At 42.2% G+C, this 23,177-nt stretch overlaps 2 protein-coding genes across 4 annotated transcripts; both read left to right on the top strand.

Moving 5' to 3' along the window:
• The first annotated feature begins 140 nt into the window (after window positions 1-140).
• si:ch211-261d7.6 (zinc finger protein 585B) lies at window positions 141-10,535 on the top strand. Of its 2 annotated transcripts, XM_068735777.1 has the most exons (3): window positions 162-570; window positions 2,387-3,946; window positions 8,720-10,535. In XM_068735777.1, exons 1-3 carry the CDS (start codon window positions 456-458, stop codon window positions 10,036-10,038), a joined length of 2,994 nt encoding a protein of 997 aa, XP_068591878.1. In that variant the 5' UTR covers window positions 162-455; the 3' UTR covers window positions 10,039-10,535. The 2 variants fall into 2 exon arrangements, with proteins under 2 accessions (XP_068591877.1, XP_068591878.1); XM_068735776.1 differs by lacking the exon at window positions 8,720-10,535 and having other exon boundaries at window positions 141-570; window positions 2,387-8,180.
• Window positions 10,536-12,298: 1,763 nt separating this feature from the next.
• On the top strand, window positions 12,299-22,888 carry znf576.1 (zinc finger protein 576, tandem duplicate 1). Of its 2 annotated transcripts, none has more exons than XM_068736444.1 (9): window positions 12,299-12,376; window positions 12,917-13,452; window positions 14,176-14,688; window positions 15,680-19,308; window positions 19,397-19,655; window positions 20,040-20,240; window positions 20,521-20,707; window positions 20,861-21,068; window positions 21,161-22,888. In XM_068736444.1, the coding sequence occupies exons 2-9, from the start codon at window positions 12,963-12,965 to the stop codon at window positions 22,448-22,450; spliced, it is 6,777 nt and encodes a 2,258-aa protein (XP_068592545.1). In that variant the 5' UTR covers window positions 12,299-12,376; window positions 12,917-12,962; the 3' UTR covers window positions 22,451-22,888. The 2 variants fall into 2 exon arrangements, with proteins under 2 accessions (XP_068592545.1, XP_068592546.1); XM_068736445.1 differs by having other exon boundaries at window positions 12,323-12,376; window positions 12,881-13,452.
• The last annotated feature ends 289 nt before the right edge of the window (window positions 22,889-23,177 follow it).

Below are 23,177 nucleotides of genomic sequence, written 5' to 3'. Positions count from 1 at the left end.
GAAAGACAAGAAAATGTGTGTAATAATACTAGCATGGAGCACGTTAGAAGCTCAGTCTGTTTATTTCCTAATTGACAATGAGATATTCTACATTCAGACTTTGTTTAGTGAGTAGACTATGCTGGATTCGCTGCAGGCCATCGTCTTTGTTGAAGGAAACAAACAGAAGAAGAAGAATCCACTTCCGGCCAAGGGATCCCACGCGCAGCCACTTAACGCTGCATGTGTGTGTAACAGCTAGCTGTGTTCACCATCACTTGCGTTGCTAAAAACATTACAAGATGCTGTCTTGTTGTGTGGAAACGGACTAGATTGACATACTCGTTTTTCCTCCTCCTTTCTCATCTGGGTTACTGCTTACAAGAACAACTCAGGCCAAGCAAACCGTGGCGCTGTTATGCTAACGAGCACTAGCTAGAGTAAGCTAGCATTACACAAACAAGAGACACTCCAAGATGGACGGAGCTGCTACCTCGGCGATCAACGAGGACGGAGCGACAAACAAACCCGACGATGGAGACACAGCATCTGGAAACAACGTGTTTCCATCCGCTGGGGACACCGCTGATCGTAAGTATCCAGTAGTGGTCACTTAGATAAACGTGAATGTCGTTAGCGCTAGCAATACACCGCCAGTATGTAACAGGCGTGGTGACCTCCTTCACCGCAGGCACAGGGACATATAATGCTAAATAAATGATTTTTTTTTAACGCGTTGCAGTAACTTGCATAGTTATCCACCCCTGGCCTTTTGACTATTTCATGTGCATGGGTGCAGAGTCCTGTTAATTGAATTAACCCAGCAACAGCCCAAGCTGTTGCTCAAACCTATAGTGGGTTTGAGGTGTGTTGGCAGTAACGCAATGCATCATGGGACTTTCTTATACATTTAGTAACCTCCACACATGCTGTAGTCATGGAGGGTGCTCTACATGTATGAGGATGCAGGTTCACTCTGACCTATCCTGCTTATGCTTTCCCAACAATGTTCACCTTGATTTTCTTACCCACCTACTCTTTATTTGTAAGTTTAGCTTCATGAGCTACCTACAATGACTGACAGAAACAAACTCTTAATTCCTTGTTGATGTAGCTTATATTGTATTCAGGCAGTTCCTGTGTATGCTAAATTAGCATTCTCTTTAGATCACATTTTGAATAGTAATGGAAGGTACAAATGGTGTCAATAAACACCATAGTGTTTATTAAAGACCCCTTTTATTTCAAATGATGAACAATGGTAACTGAAGTGTTTGCCTGTTCATTGTAAGATGTGTTTTTTTAACTCCTGGCAGACCAACATTACCTAAAGACGCTCATATGATGTTTTGATTAGATTAAGCAGGGGTCATAACGACACCGTGAGTCTTGATTGTGCATACAGCTTCCAAATGGGGTTGTGTTAACCATGATTCTTATAAACTCTCTGTGGGAATAGTGCACATGGACAACCTACAGATGTTTGATTGAGAAATTAATAAATGATAGTATTGTGATTGTTGCACACTGCCATTCTAAACAATAATGAAGCCAGAGGGATGACGTTTTTTTCATGGCATGGCAATGTGAAAACAAAAAAGCATTTCCTGTTTTTGAAAAGAGAACAATAGCCAGTTTTGTGGCATTTATTTTTGTTGTTAGACAACAATGTTCTCACTACTTTAACTGCTTGCACTCCAAGCATATTGTGTTCTCTGTCTAAGATATGACTGTCAAATGCCACTTGAAGGCAGTACCACAATATGTTGAATGTTGTTGCGCCCTTTCATACTTTAGTAGTGTGATCCCAGACCAAAGGTTCAACCTAGGTCTGCGGTTCATCACTATTCCTTCCTGCCAATAAACTGTCTTTAATGGACACAAATATGTCTGTGATCAGATGTTTTAGCTACCAAACTTTACAGTTCAAACTTTGATCAACAATCCTCTGATTTGATATGTCATTTTGTTTAAATAATTCTGTAAGTAGGGCTGGTGTATGCCATAAGATTTGATTGTGAAAGTAGCATCAGGTTTGCAGTGAAGAAAATCAATGTTTTTCTTTCACAGGCCTCTGGTAAAGCACGATGTATTCCAATGTGAGGCTTTGGTAACATTTTACTTTTTAAGAACGCAATCCTATCAAATAACGAGTAATAAACTTCACTCATTGGCTAAAGTGCTGTATCTACTAGCCCCTCTGTAATAGTATTTTTATGGATGTTGTTATATATCCAGAACCAAATTTTCTCTTCTTGATTATATTGTAAACTCTAATCACCTTTTAAAATAAAGATATGATTTGCACCTGTGTTTTTGTGATTCTTTTTTTTTCTTTTTTTCTGTCTTTCGTTCTCTGGAAGCAGGAGTGGCTTTGACCTCCTATTTTCCCCTTTTCTATTTTTAGGGGTTTTCTGCTGTCGTGATTGTGGAGAAGGCTTCAGTGAGGAGGCCGCATACTTGGAGCATCGGCATCAGCACCCACAAGAAAGCATGTATTTAGACAACCAATCGGATGGTTTACACGATGCGGAAAAGGACAATGAACCAAATAATTTCTGCACTTGGTGTTCACTATCGTTTGTTGAATCGAGTGCATTTTTGTTGCATATGGAGAAGAACCACGGTCAAACCTCTCAAAAGGAGTCTAGTTTTCAAACAAAGCAACACACCTATGAATGTCCAGACTGTGGGAAATGTTATGGTGTGTTTGGACACTTCCTCAACCATCAGCGCTCACACAGACAAGCCTCAAAATCCGTTTTTCATGACCTGGAACATTTGAAAAAGAAGTCGTTCCAGTGCGAGTCTTGTGGGCGGAATTATTCCCGTGCTTCAGCTCTTGATGCACACCGTCGTTGTCATGAGGAAAAGTTAGTTAAGCCGCGAAACAAAAGTTCAGGCGATGCATTCCACACAGAGGAGTCAAGTGTTGAAGCCAAGTCCAGTGAAAACCAGACGGTTAATACTCCTGAAAAAACGTTTACGTGTTCGTGTGGTAAAGCTTTCACCGCTCTGATGCGCCTTAAAACGCATCAGCGATTTAGCCGCAACAGTCAATGCTCTCCAGAAGAAATGAAAGACAAACCAAAGAAAAGCTGCAGTGAGTTTTACTGTAGTGAGTGTAAAAAGTCTTTCAGTGGCCACATTGCCCTGTTCAACCATCAGCGGTGGCACGCCAATCCCTCAAATGATCCTGCAAACAGGTTCCCGTGCGAGGAGTGCGGAAAAGTGTTTAGGACTCAAACGTTCTACTTCAGGCATCAGCGCATGGCACACAGCGACGAGACCGCGGCAAAGTCGTTTCTTCATCAAGTGTGTCAGCTGCAGAAGAAGGCGTTTGAATGTAAAGACTGCGGGCTGAAGTTTTCCAGGGCCTCAGCGCTTCACTCCCATCAGCTTCATCACACGGATGTTTTCAGAGAAACGGAGAAGGAAGCTCAGACGCAGACCTCTCTGCTACCGCAACAGGAGACTTTGGAAAGCGTGAGGAAAGAGGCTGAGCAGGAAGAGGTGGAATCAGAGAATGTGCTTTCTACCAGTATGGCCGAAGACGAAGAAGAAGACACGCATGTAAATGAGACTGATGAAGACGTGGACAGTTATGACCCCGGGGACTTCAATGTGCAGGTGATCAGTGCAAGCGAATCTGAGGATGAGCTCGTCCAAGACCTGAATCCTGATTTGGAGCTGCTGTGTGAATCGGATCAGGAAATAAGAGACGACGGCGACGCTGGATTTTCCACCAGTCGTCTCGTTTCAAAAGCAGAGATGGATTTGAAAATTGTGGAAATTGACTTTGAGCAAACCGACGAGCAGTGCGCTCTGATGGCGAGCGACGCCGAGAACGAAACGGCGGAGGAGAGATTTGTTTGTCCGGAGTGTTACCGCTGGTTTTCTAGCGCTTCATCGCTGCGCGTTCACAGAATGTGGCATGGCGTTCGTAAAAGAAAACAGCAGACTCAAGGTCAGTCGGGGGCAGTTCACACATGCGACACATGTGGCCACGAGGCCAATAGCTACGCAGCACACTGCACTCACATTCAACAGCACAAGACTCAAAACACAAGTGAGGATGAGGATGAGGGATTAGAGAAGAAACATCTGGCGTGTAATGAGTGTGGTAAACGCTTCACACGGTTGTCTGCTTTAGTCTCCCATCAGCTGCATCATCCCAAAAGAAAACAATTCCAGTGCCCAGATTGCATGATGTCTTATTCTCATGCAGCTAGCTTGTTTAACCACATGAGAAACTGCTCTGCACAAAAAAAGGAGAATATTTCTGTCATTAAGAAAGAATACAATCCAAAGAAAACCCTCCTAGGCCCAAAGATTTATCATTGTGAGCAGTGTGGGAAGGGTTTCTGGTCTCTCGGAGCTTACTCTCACCACAAGCAAAGTCAGGCTCGGTGTACCGATTTGAGGCTCAGCAAAGGTTCCGCGGGATCTTTGCACTCCGTTAATAGACAGCCACGCTTCAAGGTCCCGTGTCCCGTGTGCGGTAGAAAGTTCCGTCACAAGGGCATCATGGCGTTGCACATGCGAAAACACGAAAACGGAGATCACAAATGTGAGCTCTGCGACAGGTCATTTCGTCTTTTCTCAAGCCTCCTGAGACACCAGGTCGTGCACAGCGACCAGTTACTGCCGCCGCCCATCAAGTCGTTCCAGCATCAGGTGGAGCAGTTGAAGAAGAACACGTACAGCTGTCCCGATTGCGGGAAGCTGTTCTCACGGGCCAAAGCGCTTCAGTTTCACATGAAAAGCCACGGGTACGAGACCGGGCACTCGCCACCATCGCCGAGATCTGCCGTCGCGCTGGAGGATCTGCAGTGTGCTACATGCCTCGCCCATTTCAACAACAAGGCCTCTTTGAGGGCTCATCAAAAGCTTTGCATTAAAAGAGACCGTCAGGTAGTTTGTAAGACAGAACCCGTAGAAAATAATGATATGCTGACATTGCACAAAAATAATATGGATGTCACACAGGAAATACCAGTACACACTGAAGTAAAGAATGAAATGGACAGCGGGGAGCTAAAGATGGAAATGCAAACACATGAAGGCAACTTAAACAACCCAAGTACAACTAATTTGAAATACAAATGCAAAAAGTGTGACAGAAGCTTTTCAGTAGTTGGAGCTTTGAATTTTCATAAAAGAATACACGCTGAGGGTCACAAATCTGTAGCTAAAGGAAAACTGGCAATGTCTGCCATGCTTAAAAAGCCTAAACAGGAAGAGCCGAGCAAAGGGATATTTCACTGCTCAGAATGTGGCCGTCGATTTATGTCCAACGCAGCCCTCGGCTCCCACAAAAGATGGCACAAGGAAAAGAAATTTCCACTGTCCGCGCTAAAAGATGATGATTTGAAATCCGTTAGCCACAAGACAGAAGACGGACCTTTCCAGTGCCACAAATGCGGCAAACAGTTTTTTAACCATCGTGTTCTCCAACGTCACCAGATATTTAATCCTCGGTGTCAAACCAAAACCGTGCCACACACTGATTCAAAGATAAATGTTGAGAGCGAGTTTTCATGTCCAGAATGTAACAAAGCCTTTGAGCAAGGTTCACTTCTCGCTGCCCATTATGTAAACGAGCATGTAAACGCTGCAGATCATCAAGTCCCAGAACAGCTGGATGTCAGCTTGAATGGGAGTGAGTCCACGTCGTCGACGCTGAAGCCCAAAGCCCACCAGTGCCCCCTCTGCTCTATGACCTTTGCTAAAGCAAGAGGTCTGCGTGCCCACAAATGGCAGGCCCACTCGAAGAGGACGAAAGGTAAAAACAAGGCTCTTATGAGGATTAAAACGGAGTCCATTGCGTCAAGCAGTGAGGTTACACAGACAGAAGGCAACATTACAGTGACAGAGAAAAACGCCCCTGTTGGCAGAGGAAAGAAGAAAGTCCGATCAGACCCCCCATATGTGAAATTGATCTCATGCCTCGACTGTGGGAAGCAGTGCAGTTCTCTAGGCGTCCTCCTTGACCATAAGAAAGTCTGCCTGGAGATGAAGCACGAGTCTAAACGGGAGATCCAGAATCCTGAAACCACGGCTGAGCTTTCCCAACCTCTTAGCCGCCTGTCGGAGCACACGACCAAATGCCTCTTCAAGTGCGATAAGTGCGGCAAAGCTTTCCAAACCGAGGAACAGCTTGGAACCCATAAGACCAAGGCAAAGAGCCGGCCTTATCGCTGCGCCCTGTGCTGCCACGGCTTTTGGACGGAGAATCAGCTGCAGCAGCACCTCGCCTGGCACGATGAGGTCCGCTGTCGTCTCCCCAACGAGGTCCGCTTAAGGCTCAGCGCCGCCATGACCTCAAAGCCTTTAAAACCCAACGCCTCCTCTGCTGACACCAGTAGGACGTCCTCTCCGTCCTCCACCCTGAACTCAGACAGCCCGTCTCAAAGTAGCCATAAGTGCCAACATTGTGGCAAAGCCTTTCTTTCACCGACTGCGTTACAAAAACATGAAACCCAGCACTGTAACAATGACTTGTATCACTGCACCATCTGCCCCAGGACCTTCAGTGAGATACAGGACCTCATCGATCATCACCAGGAGTGTGACGGCGATGACAGAAGGCAGAGTGATGCCTCCGCTGCCGTCTCCTCAGGAGATACCGATGGCCTTACTTGCCTTGAATGTGGAACTACTTTTTGTCAAGAAACTGATTTGCACCAGCACTATATTGAACATGCCCGTGGAAAATATCTGACTATACAACCTGGAAAGGACTGAAGTGAAGACACTGTAGATTGTGGATTTTTTTTTTTTTTTTTTGAAGGGTGGGGGGGTGTTCTTCTGGAGGTTGCAAAACTACTTAAATATGTTAAGCTACAAAATTCCTTGTTAGAAATGTGTTTAGGTTGAGTAGAAACATGCTTTCCCTCTTTGTTTCTTCTTTATTATTATTTTCCTTTACACTGGATTAGTATATGTAGAAATGTTTAAGAATAACCCCTTTTATGAACTAATGTTGAAATGTCACAACGATAGTTTAGAGCCACTACTTGATTTGACAGACCTATCATGAGTCAATCTCTTTGGGAATTACTGGCCGATTTCTGGTAGCTCATATCTAGATGTGTCAAAACAAATATTTGGAAAAATGTATGCATGTACATGTTTGTCCTCAAAATGATCAGCATTGCTGACACACTACTTATTTTAAAGTTTATGAAGACAATGAACAGTTCTGCACGGCTAATGTATACTAATTTAGCTTGTGCCATTTTTAAAAGCCTGAGGTTTGACAGATAGAAGACAAAATATATCAAATTCAACCATGTGCACTGCTTATGTGAATTAGTAAAAAGCCAACATTACAGCCATTTACTACCATAAAACAAATTTAACAATCAAATAGTATTTTACACACAACACATTTAGCATTGATTGATGTATAAGCTCCCATGTTCTTTCCTTTTCAGTGTTATATTTCTAAGTTGTTGAAAATCTATTCATTACTTTAACTAAAATAGTGCTTTCGTTCATATCGGATAGTTGTTAGTTTAGTTTTCCACTTATGGATTGGAAACAGTATTTGTCTTGTACAAGAGATGTTACTTTGCTATATTAATTTATGAAAAGCTGTTATTTCCCCGAGATGACCAATATACCCTTTGACTACTCGTTTAACATGCTGTTTCTAAAACAAAGACTAAAAGGTGAAATAAACTGATTAAGTTCTGCGTGAATAACTGTGTTGTGTGATTCATTTCACCTCTATTTAGTCGATCTGTTTGTGGTGGACTTATGAGTCTGGTTTGTTAACAAATGTTGGACGTCACTTCTGAGTAATAAGTACTGTGCGTGTATTGGGTTATTGAAGAGTAATGTTTAGTTTATTAGAGAAGGGACAGTACAAATCAATAAATGCACATGGTAAACAAATGCCACAATTGTTTTTCATTGAAGTCTCTGGCCAAGGTGTTACAAAAGGCTTCTTAAAATACATCAAAACGGTAACAAAAACAGGGCATCTAGTTCATACTACCTTTTTAAAAGTAGCTTTGCAAACTAGCAGGTCATGTAAATTAGCATCAGAAGAGTATAAATATTGATTTCATCAGTTTAAAGATATAGCTTTTGATTAGAAAGTCATTTTATGACCAAAGTTGCATGAAATACTTGGAAAATGGCTTCATGGAGAACTTTTAGTTTTGTTAATTTATCACATCAAAATATCAACAAAAAAAATAATAATTTGCCAATTAATGATTTTATTTACTTATTCTGTCTTTACGTTTATAATTTTAAAATTGAAAATACAAATTTAATTCTAAAAAGACTTAATTAATTTGTCTTGTGATCCTAAATTATCTCAAGTCTGTTTCCTGCTGTAATATGTTAAATGTCATCATTTTCTAGAGTGGCTTAATAGATAATGATTTAATGTGCAAAGCTCTGAGAAATGATTTTAGTAGAGTCAACCCCCCCCCCCCCCCCCCCCCCCCCCCCCATCTGTGAACGAAGAGAAGAAACCCAACTCAGTCTTGTAAGTTTTACCTGCTAAAATGACACATTGGTAACTTTACCAGTAACGACAGGCTCTTTCTGAATCTGCAAACATTCTGCTGGAACATCATAGAAAAAAAGTTTATTCAGAAAATCAGAAGATACATGCTAGTTTATTTTATATACTGTATAATAAGTTGAAGTTCAAATTGTTGTGCATGAAACGACTATCTGTAAACATTCTAACTTGGTCTTTTTTTCCCTCCTTTTCTAGTCGACCAGAGCAGCGTTGCATGCAAGGATTGTGGACTGAGGTTTACACACTGGGATGTCTTCAAGACTCACCTGCACCAGCATGCCCTGGAAGAGGAGGAGAGGGAAGAAGAGGAGGAGGAAGAGGAGGAGGAGGAGGAGGAGGAGGAGGAAGAGGAAGAGGCTCAGACGGGGGACAACATGAGTCCTGCAGCAGAACTGGATTCTGGGAGAGTAGACGATGCAGAAAACACAGGTGGAGGCCCGGATGGTGATGCAGATGGGTGTGACATGAGCCGTTCATTGCAGGTAAACCCCTCAGGCTTAGCACAAGATGTTGAAGGTGCCACACTCGCGACGAAGAAGCTACCTGGGAAGATTCATGCTTGCTTGGTCTGTGGGAAGGTTTATACCTACTTGGTTTCATTCCGAAAACACCAAAGGCTGCATGAAAAACCATCATCTGCATCAAATAGTCCAGAGTCCGGTGTTCCGAATTTGAGCAAATATCAGTGTCCAGACTGTGGGTTGTCGTTTATCAGGCGAGCACGCCTACTTGGTCACCTGAAAGTTCACAGGTCAGTTAATTCAAAACCTCCCAGGTGCGATCGGTGTAACAAAGACTTCATTTCTGTGAAGTCGTGGATGTCTCACATCGACCTTCATAAACGAAAACCATTTTGGTGTTTAAGTTGTGCCAGAGGCTTCAAAGATGAAGCCCTGCTAGATAAACACATGCGGGGTCACAATCTGAGGAAATATACATGCAATTTCTGCCCCAAGAGCTTCTGCTCATCTAAACAGCTCGGGGTCCACTACAACTCCCACACTGGAGCAAAACCTTACCCGTGCACATTCTGCGGGAAGAGCTTTTCCCAGTCTGGAAATCTAAATTCACACTTAAAAAGGCATCTTAGAGTTTACGTGAGGTCCAGCGGGAGGCCTGTGGGAGTCAGGAATTACACAAATATTGTAATGAAGCAAGAGATTAGAAAGAGGCGACGAGAAAGAAAGGAAGAAGGCGTGAGGAATAATGAAACTGAAGAGCCGTGTGAGGACGCCGTGTTCGGGCACCATGCAAACCTCGAAGTGTCGGATTGTGAAGAGACCGGATCTGTTCCGCCCGATGATTTGAAATCGGAAAGCGTACAGCCACAAATGGGACAGGAGCCGGACGAGAGGGAGTCACAGGAAACAAACGTGTGGCGAGAGCACAAGTATTGGGAATGGGAGTGTGTCGAATGCGACATGGGCTTTGATGAAGTGGGAAAGCTGCATTTGCATTATATAAAACATGCTACTGGCGAGATTCCGATGTCACAGGATGATGTTGAGGGTTGAAGGCTCACGGAAGCATTTCTTTTTCTCATACTGGTGCCTTTGTTGACCTTAGCCTTTAGTTTATTTTTTTTACATTTTTTACTGTTAAAAATACATTGTTAGGGCTAAGAAACAAAGACATAATTACTGCTGATTAATTTGTAAAAACAATTCTTTATATCTAGAATTTAGAATTTTTTTTAACTTGAACTTTCACCCACTGTTACACTACATTAAGTATAATAGTCCAGGGGAGATTGATACTGAGTATCTACATCAGAGTACAACAGTTCATGCTATGAGATTAAACTACAGCTATTAAATGTATATTTTTGAAGTAGAAACTTTATCAACTAGGTGATGCAAAACATCGTCATGAAGGGAAAGAAACTCAGAGCTTCAGTTTTACATTTCCTACTTGTATAACCAAATAAAATGTAACGCATTCAAACAGTTTTTAGTGTTTGTTTTTATGTGCATGGGGAAATAATGTTTTTCACAATGTGGACTATTAACATAATTACTGTTTAAACTGAAGGGAAATATGTTGAAGAATAATGTGGGTTTGGACTGGAATATTTTGAGCACATAGTCTTAAATTCAGAATGCTCTTTAGCACCACATTTTTCGAGTATGTATTACCAACTTAATTTATGCTATGGGTTTATTGAAATATTCATAAAAGTAGTATTTTGTGAAATGTTTTATGATTTGTTTTAGTTATTCTTGAAAGCAATATACAAATAACTATTGAAATTATATCTGTAAAACAACCTCTCCAAAAGTGCCAAAAATAAATTGAAACAGACAAAGTCTTGCATGTTATGAAAGTGTAATGAGGGGCAGAAGCATCTTTAAGATATGAAAAGAACTGAGATATTTGAAAGTGCTCATACTATACTCTGCTTTTAATAGCTCATATACAAATCATTGCTATACGTTATGGTTGATCACTCTGCCACAATCAGCAGTTTGAAGTTATAATGGAGTTTTTACTGTAAGTAATGGCTGACTTATTAATGCAGTGAGATCTAATGGAGCTCAAGAGACTTCAACACAATCTCATTCATTATAAATCCTATCATGAGCTTATGCATGCTTGATCAGCTTGCCTTACTGAGCAATTTCTAATTTTAATGTAGCTTCTACAATACTAAATGTAATAGATGGGATATCAATACTGCGCATATCTGTGTAAGAAACATAGAACATATCTATAAAGGTTAAAAACACGAGCATTAAAGCTAGAGGAAGTAACAGAGAAAGGTACAAATCATATTTAAGCAATACAGTATTTCATAAAATATGTAAATGTTGATTACAAAAAGAACAGATATAAACAGTGGTAGCATTAACTGTGCTAATGGACTTTTTTGTTATTGGTTTATGGAGGTTTCCAGGGACTGCAATAATTGGAATTTACAGTGAAGAAGAAGATCCTACATCACATACTGCAACAGCACCACTAACTGGCTGTTTTACTTTGTATTTTTGCCAGGAGATGCAGTACTGTAAACTTTATTCAGCCTTATTCAATTGTGTCCTAAGGACGATATTCCCAGAATTGTTCCATAAGGGTGTTATTTAATTTGCTCAACAAGTAGTAACTGCATTGACATTGCCAGGACCTTCTTTTGCTGAATGGTGGTAAACATACAATATATATACTTATCTGGTGTTGATGTACAGTACCTTGTTACAGTTTGCCTTCATTGACTAGTTCTGTTTTTCAGTTCTATGAAGATTTCATTAGACATGGCTGAGACTCAAGTGAGGGAGAATTTGTGGACCATAGAATGAAAAAGTATTTACCAACACCTCTATATTTTGTATATACAAAGAAATAAAATTACCTCAACTCTTACCAAAGTCGTTTTCAAACCTTTTAAATCAAGCCCAAACTCTAAAGCTGCGCTTCTTGGCACTGTCAAAACATACTGAAAAGTATAGAGCTGAAGGCAAACATATATTGCTTCAACATACTGTTACATTTATATCACAAAATACCCTGTTCAATATAATCCGTGTCTAAGGGTTTGAGGATAGACATAGTTGGGCTATGGCAATGCAATTAGCTTCACTTTCACATGCCATTGCAATTCTTGCAGTATTCATCTTTAAACGTATTGTAAATATAGGTTAAGTGTGCTAATTGGTACCGACAACACGCCGTATTATAGTCTTTTAGCAGAGTAAACAGCAACACATGAGTCCGGGGTTGATTGTGGGAAAAACCACAATTCCCATGACCCCTCTGCGGCCCTTGTCAGACGTGACGTCACGTGTATGTCTGCGGCTCCTCTGTGTTGGCTTTGTGAGGAGCGACGCGGAGATGTTTGGGGCGGACAAGACAGCCCAGGTAACCTTAAAACCGCTTCCTCCTACACTCATACAGCTATAGGGGAGTAAACACGGGGACGTAGTTAAAGTGAATGATTATTTAGCATCTTTGAGCTCTGTAACTGGATGAAAATGCTAACAATCGCTAGCCGATATTAACCGCAAATCAGTGAATTTAAGCTAACTGGGCAGCTATAATCTGTGTATCTGTGGTTATCATGGAGGGTTTGTTCAAATATATTATCATGTTAAAGTCACTCTATTCATACACTATTTATACCAATTAAAGTGTTGAGTTTGGGTTATACATCAGCCTCTAACGGCTGCCCCCCATCCGTCGGTCTTCTTTTGTAATTCAAATGTTTTAAACCCATTCATTCCCTAGTCCCCCAGCTGTCGCCATAGATAACAAGGATGCTGTTAACTGCATTAAAACATATCAAATAAACCCTTTTTATACAAAGCAGTTTGAATAATTGTTTGCTTGGTACCTTGTGTTCATGTATGTGTTGTTCGTTTACAGCCATTCTGTGTTTCTGTGTGTGACCTGGTTTCATAGAAACATATGAACAAGTGCATTTGAGAAGCCAAAGAGGCAGGGAGCCATGCAGAGTCCGACCCAGTCCAACAGCGGACCAGACCCTGTGACCACTGCCACCACAGTGCAACCACTGGACACCGAGACTGAAGCTCAGCCGGCACCGGGTCAACCAGATGCACAGCAAGAGGGGAACAAATCAGCTGCTATTGCTGGGACTGAAAGAGTAGACACGCCACAGGAGAATGGGACAGGGGTGCAAACAGCAGAAGCACCAAGTATGGCAGTCACACACGTAGTGGAGAATGAGGCTGCTGTAGGGCCACTGACAGAGCCCTCAGTTCACACTGCAGGGATGGAGACGGACTCTGCTTCAAAGCTCAGTGTCCCTGCAGAACCGTCATCTGACACGAATGCAAATCCTGGGTGCGATGAGAAAAAGGCAAAGACACCGGATAAAGGTGTACGTGATGGTAGGAAATACGTTCCTTCCAAGAAGGCCATGGTAGATCCTCTGAAGATGGACATGTCCAAACCTCTGGTTATGCCTCTCACGTGTGAGTATTTTAACTTGTATTTGTTTCGTTCTACGTTCTACCTCTCTGAACAAGCCAGGCCAGAATTGAGAGGCCTGTTTCTTGTTTGATAATTAAATTGGGGCTACACACTCCCCGCTATCAAAATAAAAATTTAACAGCACTTTAAGTCACCTTTTGTAGTTGAGAGGTTTCTTTGTTTTCTCAAATCTCAGTTTATATTGTGATACGTCCGACACAGTTAATATATACTGTGATTTTCTACAGTAGTCGAATGAATACTGTGATTTCTATGCTGGCATATTTATTATTATTATTATTATTAGCTTATTGCTTAAATATTGGTATGCAGTTATGTGTTTGTCCGCAAGCACTGACAAGTGCACTGCTGAATATATATTGTGGCCTGAAAGTAAACAAATTGAAAGGATTCTCATCCAAACTTTTATTTGCATTATGCAGTTTTGAAAACAATTGGCTGGTATATCAATATCATATTTATTAAACTCTTATATTTATATTGGAATCTGCCTAAACATTACAGTATTGGTCGGACTATAGTGAAAGCTCCAATGAAACACTTGTGTGTTTCTTATATGAAGGAGCCTCCAGAGCCACATTGTTTTCTTTTTCAGGACTTTTTTTTATTATTATTTTTATGAGTACTTGTCCCCATCCTAAGTGTATGGATGAGCTGTATGTTACATTTAAACTTTCTACCCCTCCTGCCCTGATTCCCTCTAGCGTCTCAGCTCTCCCTGCAGTGCATCGAGTGCCACATAATCTTCAGCGATCACAAGAGCAAAGAGCGTCACCTGAAGTTGAGCCACCCAGCAGAATATGAACAGTGCATACTGAGGAACGCCCTTTTCGCCTGCTACGTGTGCGACCGCCAGTTCACAAACTCCACAGAGCTCATGGTCCACCAGAAAGCCCACACAGAGAAGAAACCCTTCAAGTGTCCAATCTGTGGCAATGCCTTCAACAAGTCATCAGAGCTCACCGTTCATAAAAAAATTCATTTTGGCCAGGACGGTTACGCCTGCACCGACTGTGGCAAACCCTGCAAAACGATGACATTGCTGAAGTATCACCGCCGCACACACACTGGAGAGAGGCCGTACGTTTGCAAGGAGTGTGGAAAGAGGTTCACAATGTCCAAAGCTCTGCAGAAACATGCGGTCTCACACTTGCCAGAGGGAGCTGAAGGAGATGGGGTCAACACCACAGCGAAAGCACAACTGAAGAAAGATGATGGTAAGGAAGATATCCATGTTATTATCAGTTTACACATGAAGATGTTAAGATTCTTTTTAGCTATGCTAGCAACATGGCTCGAGGGATGACAATGTTAGTTTGTTGGTGCACCACTTTGGTCCAGACTGAAATATCCATGAAAGTTTGTACAGACATTCTTGGTTCTCAAAGGATAAATCTTAATAACTTTGTTGATCCCCTGACTTTTCCTCAAGCACCACCATGAGGTTGACTTTTGTGGTTTTGAGGGAAATGTCTTGACAACAATGAAATGGATTGTCACGAAATTATGGTACAGACATTCATGTTGTAATCATGTATCAAATTTGCCCAATACTTTGTTTTATGACTAATATTACTGCTTAGCACAACTAACCACATTTAATTAGTCTCAGCTGGACTTGTTGCATTTAGTGCTAATCAGCAAATGTTAGCATGCTAAATTGCTAAACTAAGAGGGAAAACATGGTCACTGCTGTGACTATGTACGGCCTCACAGAGCTGTAAGGATTGCTGCAGAGTCCCATTTTCTGATCCAAAGTAATAGAATTATTAGGGATGCACAATATATTAGAGGCCCTGGCAGCCTTTCTAAACAGTGGAGTCAAGGTCTTAGCTTAGGTTGTACAATGTGTAGTATGGGAATTTATATTAATGTTTTTGTAGCCAATACATGTCTATCAAAAAGAGCTACGGTCTAGAAATTAATTAGTCTACATATACACAGAAAATTTAACTACAGTTATTATTAAGTTATTCTTTATTCTCGGGATGGTGAAAGCTTTCTAAATATTGCTGTATTAGAAAATAAACTTAAATGATAAACAAAAAAACACATCATTAATGTGATATGTTTGGCCTCCTGAATTAGTGCATCTTTAAAAATTATAAAATTCTAGAAAACAAACTATATCTGTCAGGTAGCAGGATGTGTTGCGCTTTACATGGTATACCCCAATGCATCACAGCTGTCTTCTTTTATTATCTTTAGGTGCTTCTACCATAAAGTATCCTTGTTCTGCATGCAAGGCCACTTTCAAGAGTACCAAGACACGGCTACATCACATGAAAACTAAGCACAACGGGTTGCCTGCTGCAGCCGGTAAAGCCCTCTCAGCTGGGCAGCAAGTGAAACAAAATATGCCCATCATAACTCCAATATCTATTTACCAACCAGCACTACTACAGGTGGGGCCACATGGACCTCTGCAAAAAGTGGATGCCAATATTGACACGGAGCAGATTCGCAGACTTATTGAGTCCTTAGGAAATGTGCAGAAAGTAAACCAAGTTGTAATATTGGGGCAGGTGCCACCTAATGCCCCACCACTGGAAGTGCAGCAGTTATCACAACTGACAGAAACAATGAATTTGAATCTCCACCCACCACAGATAGATTTTATAGGACTGCAACAAACAGAATCTAAGCTAGTTGAAATGGACCCTTCAAACAACTCAATTGATTTAATGGAGCAAACAATTATACTGGAACCTATTACGCCAGATGGGCAGTTGGAAAACCCATCTTTCTCAGAACTAGGTTCCCACTTAGCAGTAGGTGAAAATATAGAGCTAACACTCGATCAGACTGAACATACGGAGAGACCCGGGGGAGAGGTGATGCATCAGATCCTTCAACAGCCCGTTATTGGTGCAATTCAGTCTGATCCTGTGGATGAAATTATTTGTCAGAGTGAGGTAGAGCAAAACCTTGAGCAAACAGTCATATTAGAACTCATACCAACTGTGGAGCTAGAACAATCCCAAACTGTGCCATATAATGAAATCCCATCCTCCTGTCTGGTACCAACCACTGACCTGGAAAAGTCTGCAGATCAGACAGTATTAGAGGAGCAGGAGACCAGCCTGTCAGCTCCACTACTTATGACTACAGTTGAGCTGGAGCTCACACCTTTACAACCGGAGCAAGAGGGCCCTCCTTCTTGCCCTTTTGTTCCACAAGACACGCTCACACAAACTACAAGTGAATCTGAAACTAATCTCAAAGAAGAGGATGATTCACAGATGCAAACAGTAAGTCTAGATCAGGGCCACCCTGTGGTGGATGGAGATGCACCACAAGAGCCAGAAGAAAAAGCTGAACACGAACCATCTGAACAAGAACCATCTAAGAAATTGCTGGTAGAGAGCATGGAGAGTCAGGAGCCGGTGAAGAACAAGTCGGAAGTAGAGGATTCACCTGCTAAAGGAGAGGTTCCATCACACTTAGAGACCAAGCAGGTGCCACAGATGTCAGAGTTACCAGTAAATGTAATGTCAGCTCAAGAACTGGTTAAAGTGCGGAAAAGAAAGCCAACCAGGGCTTTTATCTTTCAAGGATATATGCAAGAACTGGTCGGATCCATAAGCAAGGATGATTTCCAAATTGATGCCGCACCTGCCAAACGGCAAAAAACTAAAAAGTCTCGCCTTGTTGTTAAATTTGGTCCACAAAGCAAAGAGAAGAAAAACAAGAAACAGAAGAAGACATCACAGCAGCGTCAGCCAACGCAGGAAGGAGTAAGAGGTAAAATGCCACCAACAAATCTCTCAGAGAAAGAGGGAGCGTCACAGAAGAAGGGAAGAAAGGGGAAAAGGGACAAGAAATTGGGACATTTGGTATCTAATTCTGAAATAAAATCACCTTCCAAAGACCCACAAGTGCAACAAATCAAAGGGGAAAAAATTAAAAATAAGATGAAAAAGCAAAAGCAAAAAGAAGTGGCCAGGGAGGGGGTTACGCTCATAAGTGAGCACAAAACTGTAGCCTTGTCTGTATTTAAAAAGAAAAAACAAACAAAAATAATGCAAAAAGATCAGCCCAAAAAAGCAAAGGATGGGAAGCGAAAGAAAAACCTGGCAAAACAGGAAAAAGTCAACACAAAAACCAGCACAGCTTCAGCAGACTTCCCTGCACCACAGATAACGCAAGATGCTCTACTTCTACTGAAAGGACATAAACAGCCTCAACTGAAAGTTTACAAGTTAGACCCTTCAAAAGCATCAGGCCAGACACAGGAGGCTTCACCTCATGATGCCCAAACAATTTCCCCAGAGAGTAAAGGTAAACATTCAACAAGTGAGCCTACAAATAATCTTACAGCGGAAGGTAAGAAAAAAGGAGGAAGACCCAAAAAGAACCAGAAAGCTCTGTCGTTGTTGTCCTCATTACAAGTTTCCCATCAAACACCTGAGACGCTTCCCACCAAACCAAAGACCACCAGGAAACGTAAAGCCTCTTCGAAAGTGGAGACTGAAGGAGTGATAACTTCTAATTCTAAGCGTGCCTTGGAGTGTAAGGAGTGTGGACAAAGATTTAGCGATGTCTCATCCCTACAGAAGCACAAGGCGGTTCACATCGTGGAGAGTCCCGGTCTCACTTACACCAATGGCAATGTCTTTGAAGGCGTCTCCAGGTTGGATCTTTACCAGCTTCCAAAGCAGAACGATAAGGTTGTTGGAGTGATGAATGCTGCTTCAGACTGGGACACTGAGCCTGAGCTTGCAGAGATGGCTTTAGAGGGGAGAGAGCAAAGTGTCTCCTTTCCGGCTTTGATTCCATCCCCATCTTTACCTGTTCCTTCTTCAGATGTTGAAGTGAGTGCATATGAAAATAAGGCTGAAGGTAGAAGGGAAGGAGATTATCAATCTCATACCTCCGCTGAAGTTCATTCGCCATCTGATCAAAGGAAAAACAGTGAGACCCCTCTGAATTTCACATCTGAACCCCCTTCAAGTACCTCTACTCAGACAAAGAGTTCAGAAACAGGAGAACCTTTGACGTCAGATGCGAACAAACAAGAAGAAGGTACTCCAAGGAATCCCAGCTCAGAATCTCAAGTTCAGTTTACCACGGAGGAAGACATTAAGGAGGATTTACTTCTCGAGGTAGATTTAGTCACTGTTGGGGAGCAGAATGAGAGAGATGAACCAACCTCTCATGAAGACATTGTTCCCCAAAATAAATCAAGTGGAACTTGTAATTCTACGAGTGAAAGCACTGACAAACTTCCTGGGCATGTTAGTAATGAAACAACAACTGGAAAAAGTTTAACTTCTCAGACTGTGTCATGCTCCACTCATCATGTGGAGATCAAAGAAGAGGAGGAAGAACTGTTAGTCCAGAAGAAGAAAGGAGGGAAAGAAGCCGTTTCGATGAATGCTACAAGTGGTAGGAGAAGAGGAACGGGGCGTCTAAAACAAGATGTGATATCTAAGAGAGTTTCAGTCGGAGATACTATCAGAGGAACGGAATCAGTGAAAGAACAGGATGAGTGTCAGGTAGTTTACGAAGAATGTCCCATTAGCTCTGATTCAGAAATGAATGACGAAGGTGAGACTGGCACAAAGACTTCACAGCCAGAGACCAGCACTGAGGCCAACCAAGCTACTGCTCCAACTGCATCTTTGCCAAAAGAGAAAGTTGTGTTTGAGCTGGAGTCCGTTACCACTGGTGTTGAGGAGGTAAGGCATCTAAGAGGACCGCAGGGAGGAGAGGAACACAACAATGAGTCTGACCAGTCTCCAGGCATCATACTTGAGAAGGTCCTCACCTCTAGACAGAGAGCGACTGCTGACAAGGAGACGTGCCAGATGACGGCAAGGAACAATCACAGACGGGTGAGACGCCAGTTTTTTCAACAACTACCATTCATCATCTATAAATAATAAATGAAACATTGCAAACTTACAACTGTTGCGGTTCCAGGGTTTGGACAGCATTGCTGAGAATGAAGCCCTCGGGAGCCAGGAGATCAAGGTTGAAGAGAATATCTCAGATCCACCACTGGTTGCACTCACCTGTCAAAACAGACAGAGTGCAAGTGTGCAGCCACAGCACCATCGTGATATAAGGACTGTTCTGGTGAAGGAGGAGAGCAGCCTCGCGCTGCATGAGGCCACGCAAGGCAGCAGACACATCCGATGGAATGTGGAGCAGGTCAACATTGAAAACTCCTCCAGTCCATGTAAGTATTAGGCCATACTGTAGGTACGTGTTAAAGTGATAGTTACATTAGAAGATACGTGTACATATAAGAAGATTGATACCTCTCACAAGTCAGTGGAGCTGCAGCCAGGAGGTGATTAGCTTAGCTTAGCTTAGCATTAAGACTGGAAGATTAGTAAAGTTTTTTAAATTTGTCAGGGAACATGAACAAAAAACATTAATCTAATACAAAGAGAAGAGATGTATTGTACCAGATTTAGCTGTTAACTATTCAGTTTAGCTAATGATGTCCTAGCTCTGATTAAATAAGCCAATGTGTTTGTTAATCCACTTTGTGTGCTGAATTGACACCGTAAGATTTTGAGATTTTCAGAGTTGGATGTTTTCGGCTTTTTGCTTTCAGTAATGGAGAGTGGAGAGACAACGAGGGACGAGGGTTGCATCACCCCAGAGTTCAACACCAACCAGTGTATCTTCTACCCAGTGAAGGAGGAGGAGAGGGAGGTTCTACTTGGAGCTGTTCAGACCAACGGTGGGAATTTACCAACAGGAGCATCCAGTGATGCCCAGCAGACAGAACATCAAGAAACGGATAGTAATTCAAGTGAGTCATTGCCTTTTCCAGCGATATTCTTCTTTTACCCAAGATTATAGGAAGATTTTCATGTTCAATCTATTAACAACAGATAAAGGGAGCCATTCTGTACTAGACTACCAGGAAATGAGAGAGAGAAGGCTATTGTCAGAACCAGGGGTCTGTGACTTTGCAGTTTGTTTTCTGTTAGAAGTTACGTCTACTTGTTCTGTTAAACGTACTTAAGCTACTTATTAACAATGTCGATCATATTTTAGATAACTCGTCCATTTATAATCTGATCTTTCAGCTGTGGCAGACACTGAGGGGCAGCATCCACCAGACCTCCAGGACTTTCTCCTCCAAAGTTCTGATGAAGAGGACGTGGGCGGTTTTGAATTGTCTGATCCTCAGCTTGACTCAGAAGCAGAAGTAATGGCCTATTTCTACAAGAATCAAACAAACGGCGCACAACGGCCAGAGGAGCTGTCACAAAAGTACAGTACAATATACAACCTTAACAGAGCACTGATACAAAAATATATTGTCTCCTATTTTATTAAGATTTAATAGTTTGCCATACTGTGCAGAAATAATGTTTAATTTTAACTTAAAACGTTCTTATTTATTTTTCACTTTTTCTCCCTTAGTTTGCCAACTTCAACGAGCCAGTTCCAAGCACTCAGAGAGGAAAACAGGACCAGAGAGCCCATTGACTACTTCTCCAGTTATTTTGGTTGGGATACCTGGGTAGAAATTGCCAACTGCACAAATAAACTGTCCAACATGACCAAACTTGTCACAGCCAGAGAGGTTGCACAGTTTGTCGGGATCCACATAGCAATGGGAACTTTAAAGGTTTGTGCTCATGTTTTTTTTAATCTTTACTTGGCTCTGTTAATTAGACGGACGAACACTCAAGGTTTATTTGGTCTTTTGCTATTTTTCAGTTTCCTAGTCCAAGGCTCTATTGGGAGGACTTGACTAAGGTGCCCTTGATTGCTGAGGCCGTGCCACTTTCCCGTTTCCTCGAGCTGTCTCGCATGTTGAAACTCGCCTCTCCTGCAAAAGATCCAGTCAACAGTAATGTTCAGGAGGGAAGACATGATAGTGATTTTCAAAATGCACTACAAGGTAAAACTCCCTCAAGTAGGCAAAGTCAAATTTGTAAGCATAGTAATGGGCAGAGACAAAAGGACGCGCCAAATGACCTGAACAGTTTGAAAACACCGATTGATCCGCTGTGGAAGGCTCAGCCATTATTGTGCCGTTTCAAAGCAGGATGCCAGTCGCTGAGAAGAGAGGGGGATTATGCAGTTGACCAATATCCACTTGCTTTGCCTGGGAAGATGCACAATAAGAAGCTGTCTCTAAACTGTACAACGTTAATTGGATTTGGCGGTTTGCTCTTGCACGTGGATCTCAAATTGGGTCTTTCTGGCAAAGAAGATGCTGTAGAAGAAATGGTCCCCAAAGGTAGTATGGTGTTTCTTTGCAAGCAGGAACTCTCCACCCCTGCGATGCTCGAGCGTCTGTTAGTTGCAGGGGTTCATGGTGCAGGAAGGGTTGGAGGAGCCAGAGGACAGATTGGAGATGAGTTTGTCAGCTCAGATGGGAAGCTGATGTTACGCAGGTCGCACTGTGGCTTCATACTTTCTACCGCAGGAAATGGCCAGAGGAACATGGCTTCACTCATTGACAACTTTGAGAAGGCCCAGATGTCGGCTCATCTCAACCGAGATTTGCAGAATCTTTACTCTATCCCCCTCACTGCCTCAGCCCCGACCTGCTGGCCTCAAGCAGTGCTCTGGTACCTCACAGATCTAGCTCTAGTCAACTCCTGGCTCAGCTACCGACAGGATCACAGGGCAGTGTCTGCACCTTTGACTCTCATGTCCTTCAGATTGGAGGTGTCGAAGGCTTTGATCCTCTGTAGCGGCTCTGATACCCAGGACTCACTTCCCCCTCACCCCCCCAAAGACAAGGCTCATGCAACAAACGAAACCCCCAATCCCAGCCTGTTGGAGGAGAGTCCTATGCCAGATGCAGCCACACGGTACGATGGTTCAGGCCACTGGCCAGAGCAGCTTGGAGAGGGAGAAGGGGGCAGGTGTCGCTTTGGGGACTGTCAAAGAACATCCCGTGTGCTCTGCCTTAAGTGCTGTGTCTTTCTTTGTATCTCACGCAACCACAACTGCTTTTTGAATTTCCATAATCAAGGGAGTTTGGAAAAAGTGTAGTGTCCGCTACAGAATTTCCCCTATATTTTTCAACATTTTGCTCTCTGAGTTGGAATGTAACTGTGCTTTTGGTGTATGAAAACCCAGCTTATCAAAAAATACGGTATTATCTCTGTCCTGACAACTTTTTCCATGATGCCTTTGAATGGCAGTGGCATACATTGTGAAGGATTATTTGTACTGCAGTTTAAAAACAAATGCTTTGTGATGTGGCTTATTATGGCATCGAGCAAGTGTAAAAGGATTTTGCCTTCAGAATGAAATGTAAAAAAAATATGCATAGCCATACACTTTGTGCTGCAGAAGAAGCACAAAATATGATTTTAATATTTCAATTACCATGACTTTTTTTTTACTATTTATTTTAACCTAACCGAATTTACATTCCATGATGAGCTTTCTTTTAGATCTATGAATTTAATTTATTTCAGAAAACAATAAAAGACAGATGGAAACAATACATGCATTGTTGTTTATTTTTTTTAAGACTGTCGAGAAATGTTGGCACAATACACCTTTTTCACAAGAGACATTTTGAATTGTTTCTGATGACATTAAGTATGTCTTTGTTCTATTCCAGGGGCCCAGTAAGCTGTGACAGTGAAACTCGGACCCTGAAACTAAAATTCAACTGACATTAGGTAGATTTCATGCATTTAAAAGGCAGTGTCAGCAGGATCATAGTCCCCAATATGTATTGATACTCTGCATTGATGGCGGAAATCAC

The sequence above is a fragment of the Cebidichthys violaceus genome, unplaced genomic scaffold, assembly GCF_023349555.1.
Source record: "Cebidichthys violaceus isolate CVI_PGR_0920_01 unplaced genomic scaffold, fCebVio1.0.p SCAF_7, whole genome shotgun sequence".
NCBI lineage: Eukaryota > Metazoa > Chordata > Actinopteri > Perciformes > Stichaeidae > Cebidichthys > Cebidichthys violaceus.
The sequence above is the reverse complement of the archived record's forward strand: the minus strand, read 5'-3'. Positions and strand labels throughout refer to the sequence as shown.

What these genes read in the sequence shown, in the direction of transcription:
- si:ch211-261d7.6 (XM_068735776.1), top strand. Translation starts at nt 456, where the DNA reads ATGGACGGAGCTGCTACCTCGGCGATCAACGAGGACGGAGCGACAAAC. An exon ending in CGCTGGGGACACCGCTGATC is followed by an intron (nt 571 to 2,386) that starts GTAAGTATCCAG and finishes TTCTATTTTTAG; the next exon opens with GGGTTTTCTGCTGTCGTGAT.
- znf576.1 (XM_068736444.1), top strand. Translation starts at nt 12,963, where the DNA reads ATGCAGAGTCCGACCCAGTCCAACAGCGGACCAGACCCTGTGACCACT. An exon ending in CAAGGAACAATCACAGACGG is followed by an intron (nt 19,309 to 19,396) that starts GTGAGACGCCAG and finishes TTGCGGTTCCAG; the next exon opens with GGTTTGGACAGCATTGCTGA. An exon ending in AGAAACGGATAGTAATTCAA is followed by an intron (nt 20,241 to 20,520) that starts GTGAGTCATTGC and finishes CTGATCTTTCAG; the next exon opens with CTGTGGCAGACACTGAGGGG.